At 49.9% G+C, this 8486-nt stretch overlaps 1 protein-coding gene across 1 annotated transcript in view; it reads right to left on the reverse strand.

Moving 5' to 3' along the window:
- LOC144172369 (uncharacterized) overlaps positions 1-7728 on the reverse strand; it is a 58045-nt gene extending 50317 nt beyond the window's left edge. Inside the window, exons 1-5 of the mRNA XM_077701123.1 lie at positions 7713-7728; positions 7545-7589; positions 5111-5236; positions 1854-1923; positions 1431-1528 (exon numbers count right to left, since the gene is read on the reverse strand). Coding sequence (XP_077557249.1) covers positions 1431-1528; positions 1854-1923; positions 5111-5236; positions 7545-7589; positions 7713-7728 — 355 coding nt within the window. The remainder of the gene's footprint in view (positions 1-1430; positions 1529-1853; positions 1924-5110; positions 5237-7544; positions 7590-7712) is intronic.
- Between the last annotated feature and the right edge of the window lie 758 nt (positions 7729-8486).

Here is an 8486-nt window from a genome sequence, read left to right on the forward strand (position 1 = left end):
TCACCGCTGTGCTTGTTCACCCAGCGCAAGAAAGTGCTTCCGGCTCTGTAGTTTTGCGCTGTACGGTGAAAGTTTCAGTTGATATTATTTCCTTAGTACCTATATTGACTTCCCTGACTTTTCTCCCGCCTTCAAGTGGCATTAGATTTTCCTACCAGCGTAAAGTCAGCGAAGCGTCACATGTGCACTGGTGCAGCGCTTGTGTGGAGCGACCCGGACCCGGAGCTTGATGCAGTGTACAAACTAAGAAAGTAAAGAAAGGCACATTTTTTTTTTCATTCACAAACGTGTTGTGGCTTAGTTTCAACTGACCGAGCGAATTACGACGACCAGTCGGCGGCCGGCGGACTAAACGTTGGGCCGACTGACTCGGTCGTGCAATGTCGGCGAGCCGTCAGTAGCGCAGCCAATTGCCAGCTCATCTCCTCCTGACGTCACACGAAAACGCCACAGAAAATGGGCAAGGGTGCAGAGAGGAGGACAGCATTTTCGAATTGATTTTTCTACTAAACAAATTCGCGTAAACGCGTTCAGCGTGGTCGAAACATGGCCTAAGAACTCTGGACTACAGTTTGCGGTAGTAATCCCAAAATGTTTACAAATCCCTTCAGTGTCCCTTTAAGACTGCCGGGCACAAGAGAGTTTGGTATAAAGGCGGAGGAGGATGCGCTCCTCCGCCTTCGTGAGGCCCCTACAGGGCTTGGGATAGACGGAATGGCCGGGGTGATAAAACAGTGTGACCTCCTCAAAGGTGTAAGCGGGATTGCGTTCTAGGTCTGGATCGGTAGGGGATGAGGATGGTGCCCAGAGAGTGAGCGCGCGGGCAGCGGCGTCAGCCGCTTCGTTACCCTGAAGACGCGTGTGAGCCGGGGCCCATATGATCATTCGATTCGCTGGGGCACCAAGGTAGTTACTGTTTTGCAGAATTTTGTAAGCAAAGTACGGAATGCACCCCTGCTCGATATTGCGGCAGGCACCTCTTGAGTCTGTGATAATGACCCACGAGTCCTGATCTCAGGCGGCTAGCGCGATGAAAATCTCCTCCGGTTGTGTAATTTTGTGTCCACGGAAAGCGAGTCCGTTCACTGCGGTGGTTTGGTGGACGACCACAGCCGTGTACCAACCCCCGTGGTGCCGGCCGGAGGCGTCTACGTAAAAGACTCCGTTTTTGCGACCATAATGGCGAGCTAATGCTTCTGCCCGCGCGATGCGTCGGCCACTGTGGTCATCTGGTGTCATGTTTGCTGGAAGAGGACGCACATGCAGGGCATATCTCCAGACTTCATTAATCTGTACGCCCTTTTCCATATGTATTAAGTGATGGATGTGTGGTCGGGCAAGGAGGCGGCAACCCGACGGCGTCTTAGAGAGTGTAGTGTATTGATTCGTCTAATGCGCCTCATGCAGCTCCTTCAATATGTGCACCATACCCAGGCCTAGAAGGCACTGGTTGGAGGTGTGGAGCGGAAGGTCGAGAGCGCGCTTGTAGATTTTGCGGAGAATGACCTCGAGTACATTCTCGTCAAACCTGCGTAGGTGAAGGTATGGAGCCGAGTACAGGACTCGGCTGGTTACGAATCCATGCGCCACCCGCAAGGCATCTTTCCATCGTAACCCACCGTGCTTATTGGAAACCCGGCAGATCATCCGGCCCACGTGGTCCCAACTTTACGCAATTTGGCCAATGTTGTGTCTGCTCTGGGATGTTTGTGAATGAAGAGCCCCAGTACTCTGATATCATCGCGTTCGGGTATGGGTCTGCTGTGAAGGGTCAGGTTGATTTTGGTGGTGCACTTTGGGGGGGGGGGGGGGGGGGGCGTATGCGCACCAATTCCGATTCGGACGGGGAGCACTGAAGGCCACAGCGACGGGCGCAGTCGTCCACGATGGCCGCCGCTTGCTGCAGGTTGGCCTCCATGTCCCCTGCCGAAACGTGGGACGCCCAGATGGTAATGTCATCGGCATACCGCTCATGCCGACGCCTTCGATTTTCGACAGCTGAGCAGGGGGCCTTATCATTGCCAGATTGAAAAGGAGGGGCAAGGGGACCGCTCCCTGCGGGGTCCCTCGCGCGCCTAATTGTCAAGGGCCGTGTTCCATGTCCTGAATTCGAATATATGATTGTCGGTTAGTGAGGAATTGCTTAATACAGTTAAAGTATTTTGGCCACAGTCGCCTTGTGAGAGATGTGTTAGGATAATTTCGTGAGTCACGTTATCAAATGGCGTCTTCAAATCCAAAGCGAGCACAACTTTGTCATTGAGAGGGTACTCGACGGGATCGAGGATCTTACGATCAAGCTGGAGGAAGACATCCTGCGCGGACCGGTGTGGGCGGAACCCGAACATGGTATCTGCAAATACATTTTTGTTCTCCAAAAACTCGGACAGCCTGTCGCGCACCATCGTCTCCATTAATTTTCCCACACAAGAACTAAGGGAGATGAGGCGGAGGTTGTCCGTGTTAATGGCTTTACCCGCTTTTGGTATGAAGGTGACCAGGGTGGTCTTCCATTCACTCGGGAGAGGTGTTTCCCCTAGCCAAACAGAGTTGATGTAAGCAAGGAGCATGGTGTAGGCAGAGTCGGGAAGACTGCCAAGTAATTTCACTGTGATGTGATCCCGCCCTGGGGCCGTTCCTCGCCTAGTTTTTTCTAGGGCCGCCTTCAGGCCGTATAGGTGGAACGGTTGATCCAGCTCCGCGTTCTCGCAACCTGCATACGAGTACGCTGACCCTCGGGGGTCCCGCTGTGTGATTAGGTATTGGTCTCGCAGTTTGCATGCCAATTTTGTCGTGTCCCCATCAAAGCTGTGAATCGCTCGTTGGAGGTGCTCTTGTGTCTCTGTTCGCGTTTGGGTCGGATCGATCAAGGTGAGGAAGAGGGGCCAGGTACTCCTGCGGGACATTTGTCGCACGGCCGTGTTGCATCGGTCCACCCAGTTAGAGTCGGCGAGCTAGGCCGCGTACTCCGCTGCTCGCTGAGTGAGCTCGGTGATGCGAATTTTCAGTTTTCGATTGTGTTTTTGTCGGCGCCACCGGCGGACGAGGCTGTGATGAGCAGCCCAGAGATGAAGGAGGTAGTTATTCACATCCGGAGTCTCCTTCGACATTTTAATGTGGGTTTCTGTGGAGCGAAGGGTCGAAACCAATTGCTGGGACCAAGCGTGGTACCCTTGCTCCTTAATGGGGGTGGAGTTAGTGGGTGTTTGTCGAAATTTAGACCAATCGGGTACTTTTTGCCTGTGCGTAAGCTCTTGCCAAGAGACGGGTACGAATGGCGGTGTTGAGTATGCAGTGGCCGCTGCCGAGGGTCTCCTCGGATACTCCGGCGACTGGCACGGCGCTCCGCCAGGCGCAGGGACGCATTCGCCCGGGGTTTCTCTGCTACACCACCGCGCTGTACCATCGTCGCCATCACATGTTTCAAACAAACTGCTTAGGCAGCAATATCCTCCTTTTTGTTCAGTGCACTAACAGAGATTAGAACCCAACAAACCATACGCGCACTTGCGAACGTTCCAGAGCTAGCAAAACTCTTTTTACTTGAAAATAATATTTCTAATAAAAAACATAGCGCGACCCGCACACTTGCCTTACATTTCCTGTTGCATCTATCACACAAAAAAGAAACTTGTTTTTCCCGACCACTTGCACTTCCACATCCAACATTTGCAATATTTGGGCTGGGCCAACGCCAACGCCATCCCTTAGACCTGTCCAAAGTTTTGCGACCTAACTAGAGTTGTTGTACATGCGCGTATAAACATTTGTGCGACTTTTGCCTCACTCGTTAAGTCAACCACAATCAGACTTGCTCATGGTAACGAACATTTGTGCGACTTTTGCATCAGTCGCTATGTTAACCAAAATCAGACTTGCACGTGGTAACAGATACAACCGTGCGGGTGTATTTGTTACCACGAGCAAGTCTGATTTTGGTTCACTAAGCGAGTGAGGCAAAAGTCGCACAAATGTTTATCATCTTCGTGACGTGCGAAAGCTAACAAAACTGCTCCTCTTATAAACAATAAACTTGATTTTTTTTTCAATTCTCAAATGAAGTATTTACTTCTGTAGAGCTCTAGATTTGGTTTACTTGAAAGCAAAATGTTCTCAACATCACATGCCTCTGGGGAAAGTAGAAAACAGTGGTACAAAGGTAACTTTTTGCGTGTTTTAGTGCACTATTTAGCTGTGGCAGCTAGCTTACAGTTTTAGATACCCTTTGTACTTCGATTCTCGATATGCAGAAGGCAAAAAATACCGGGCTGATATTCACGAAGCTGTTTGCACGTAATGGATAGTAAAAATGGTGATTTATCTCCGCCCGCTTGCGGTTTATTCTCTTCGAAGGGAGCGATGTGATAGCCGAGGCGCCCGCTAATCAAAGTTGTTTTTCGATAACGTACGAGCGGCCTTGTAAATCAGGCCCGCTTTTTTTACTCGCAATGCCAAGGACTGCTACAATGGCAGTTATTCTGATGGAAAAATAACTGCCCTACGGTCTACTTCATTTCGATTGATAACAATGCGATGTCGGAATTTCGCCTAACTCCATTACCCTGGGCAACCTTTAATGGGAGTTCTTCTGTAAAAATAAGAGTGCGAAATGCGATGCTACCACGCGCATTTGAAGACGGCTGTGAGCGGCCGCTGGTACTATCGCTACAGTGAACAAGTATTCTAGTTCATTGTACTATCTCAGTGGCTTCCGTTCCATCACAGATGTCACGTCCGGCCGCCGGTAATGGCCACCTTTTCTATTTAGTTTAGGTTCCGAAAACGCCAATGTCATGAGCCGTCTGCATAAGTCGCATTCATGTTTAAAACGTATTTTTTTGCACTTCGCACTCTTTTTGGGTACAATAAGGTTACATTATTTTTACGTTGTCGAAACTTTGAGTGCAGTTGGCCTTAAACGGTTGGTCCCATAAGTAGTTGCTGTGAGCTCGCTTGGATACATTACTTCCGTCGTCGGTGATGAGTTTACCGTCCCTGGCGGAAGTAGATATCAAAAGTAAGCGCACCGATATTACAGTCACGTCTTTTTCACACGTGTGACCATAGAATATGTCGACGCAAAAATTTACGTGTCCCAAATATGACGCACCATCTTCGTCACTGTCACTTTCGTCGAAGCCGGAGGTAGTATCTTCCGCCACTTGGTCAACCTTCTGGGCCAAAACTGCGGAGGGCGGGTGCTGGGCGAACTGCGGCTGGGGCTGTGAATCGACGCCTGCGTGAAGAATACGCGCGTCGGTAGAAAGAGCTATGTGTTTATCTCCACACACACATGTTCCTAGCCAACCTTCACGCCATTATTTGTGCATTGAGTCGTTACAACGTTATATCCACCATAATTAATGGGTCGTCCAGTTAATAAAGTTAGAATGAGAACTGTCATGTGTCAGGGCACCCCCTGAGAAGGGGACGCATCAAACCCCCGAAAAACAGGCAAGAAAAGAACAAAGGAACGGCCATTTAAAGTGCGCGCCAAGAGCGCGCCAATCAGCAAGCGCCAGTGCCGACGCACCAAGGAATCATGGGCAAAGGTGGCAGCACACTGGTCGGCCAATCAGGGGAGGCCACGCAGGGGACAAGTGGCGAGATGGCCATATAAGGACATAGTAGAGGCAAGAAGCCAATGGGAGTGCGCCACGGGAGAGCCCAGAGGGTATAAAAGCGGGGCGCACAAACAGAAGGGGGAGGCAAGAAACCGAAGAAACCAGGAGGCGGCCGGAGCACGTGCGCTTCAACGAACGAGCCAGGGGGACGCGGCCAGGCCATCGACCACGCCATCCGAGCCTGGGCGGGAGCGGGCCGACTTCGCATCGGCACCGTCATTCTAGGTGCTCCACGAACCTGCGTCTTCATGGCCCCAGCGGCATCGGTCGGGCACCAGCGGCCAGCGTCCACGCTCCGTCGATGTTCGTCTCGACGGCCCCGAAAGGCGACGTTCGTGCCAAGCCTACCTGTGACCTCCCGCGGCAGCGGCTACCAGGGGGTAGCCACCAAGGAAGCGCACCGCCGAAGGGATGACCGCGCGCATCGAACGCCGGCATCAAGGACATCCAGCGGGAGCGGATACCAGGACGTAGCCGCAAGGGAAACGTCAGGACGCGCGGAGCCCACGCCGTCCAAGGAGTGACCGCGCGCATCGAACGCCGGCACCGACGAAGCGAGACGACGGCTACCACCGAGTCGCGGCCACGCAAGGGTGCGACACCTCAGCGCCGACGACCGGGGTAGGCCAGTCATATAGGGACGCAAGCATAGGACACAACTAGGAAGTTCTGGTTTAGTGAGATCACCTAGAAGGTGATAGAATGAGTTGATTCGGACGAATTGTGTAGAACTTTATTCTAGAGCCTTTTGGGTTGAGAGTTGAACTGTTGGTTGGGATTGTTAGAGGTGTGTTTATCGTTTGAGTGTAGTTTAATTATTGAGTTCTTTTGTGTTAAGGTTTTCGAGTGTGCATTAAATTGGTGTATATATGTCAAACACGTCAACGGCTTCCCCGTGCCCATTTCTCCGAGCTGGTTAAGACCACCCCACCATCCGTTCACGTGACAACAACCTAGCCTCCGCAGGGTGTTTTTTTATATTCGCACATCGTCAGCAACACGTATATCGGAAAAGGAAGTCAGAAACTACAGTGAGGTGGAAGATGAAAGTAGCTATATGGACCCGCTTTTTCATCCCCCTTGCAGACGCCGAGAGAGGGTGCCACTCACGATTGCTTTGAGCCACAAAAGCTGCTGCTCTTCAGCTTTGCACAAATTTAATTGGCCCAATAGTTTGAAATTTAGCAAGAAAACGTTCGTGACGTTGTAAGTGAGGACATGTGTTGGCCGCGCTGTAATGAATCACTCCCAAACGGGTCCTCATAGAAAACCATTTGATCAGAAACACAAAGCACAGGGCGGATTACGAGATAAACATAGAAATCGCGCTCCCATTACTACAAAGGGCAACATTCACACACCAAGCCCGACCTGATTTGTTTTTTTCACCTACATCACACTGCTCAACGCCAATTTGGTCCACAAAAATGTGCCCTCCAACGTAAAATTCTAGTAGGCGAACCGAACACAGCTTTATCGCTTCTCTGCGCCCGTGCCTTTCCTGAGCTGCGGTTGACACTGTTGACTAGCTGTCGGCTGAGGACCAGCCCGCTTTGATGACCGGGATGAAGAGTACTTGGGCAACACAGATTGCTACTGAGGGTTTCATTCAAGGTAGCAAGACAATTAAAATGTCTTATCTCTCTCTCCACCAAAAAGAAATGTGACAGAACGTGGCCGCAAAAGGTTATATTTCGTAACAAAAGATTGATTGCGCCGAAGTTTAACACTACTACTTATACGACAAAATAAAAAATGATATGAAACAATGCCCGGCTCAATACAGGCCATTGTTTCATGGTCTGGTAATCTTATTATTGCTCGGAATAATATAACCTAAGTCCTCACAGTAGTTTCACAGTACCTTTTTTGTACGCGTTCCTGCGCCCAACTGGCGCGTATTGTTGCTTGAAATCTCACCTCTTTGCCCAAGAATTTGCAAGATCTGGTCCCTGGTGAGGTTGGCTGCAAGGATGGAGCAATGGACATCAAAACACAGAAGGTCAAAGTAGTTGAGAAGCTGAATTTTTTTGAAAATGGCAAAGTGAATCAGATCCGCGGTATTTCAAAATCGGCAAAGAACCATACATGGCACCTGAGGCATGTTTGCGTTACATGATGAATAATAACCGACCTTTGTGACCTTCCTACTGCTGACCAGTTTTACTTAAATCAAATAAAAGCGGGGCATAACGTCTCTCCGCATCCATCACATTCTTTACAAGATTCGAACACGGTGCAGGCTCCACGGTGTTCGCAGAGGACAGGTTCAACCGAATACGGACCTATTTTTAATACTTATCTGAGTTATCACGTGTAACTGTGTTATCTCGTGCCGGTTTGCCCGAACTTGTAACGCGCAGAAAAATAACCAGATTGAAATTCCTGTATCAACTGTGTAACAACAAAAATAAATTCAGACTCCACATAACACTCGCGCCCCTGGGAAAAGTGTCCACGCGACCAGGTCCCCCTCATGCTGTGATTCCAAATGTACCACGTGCTGCTGGCTTCAAAGTTTCTTTTCTTGTGAAGAACATAGTCGACTGAAACAGCTTTGCTTTTGATGTAAAGTAGACTCTCGATGAACGGAACTTCAAGGGACCGAGAAGGTTAGTTCCATTTAACAGAAGTTCCATTTACTGAGACAGATGTGCAAAAATGGGAAATTTATATGAGCACCCACACTTATTACCATTTCACGGAACTCCAAGCGCTAGGAGGTGAATATAGCTGATAGTTTTTCAGAAAGCAAGAAAACTACAAGCGGTTGAGGCACAACATTCACAAAGTTTATTTGGAAACAATTAGTCACTGTGCACAAAAAAGTCATGAAATGTTTTGAATCCTTGCAACTGCATC

This window comes from Haemaphysalis longicornis, unplaced genomic scaffold, assembly GCF_048455015.1.
Source record: "Haemaphysalis longicornis isolate Haplotype H1 unplaced genomic scaffold, Haemaphysalis longicornis Haplotype H1 scaffold_20, whole genome shotgun sequence".
In the NCBI taxonomy this organism is placed as follows: Eukaryota; Metazoa; Arthropoda; class Arachnida; order Ixodida; family Ixodidae; genus Haemaphysalis; species Haemaphysalis longicornis.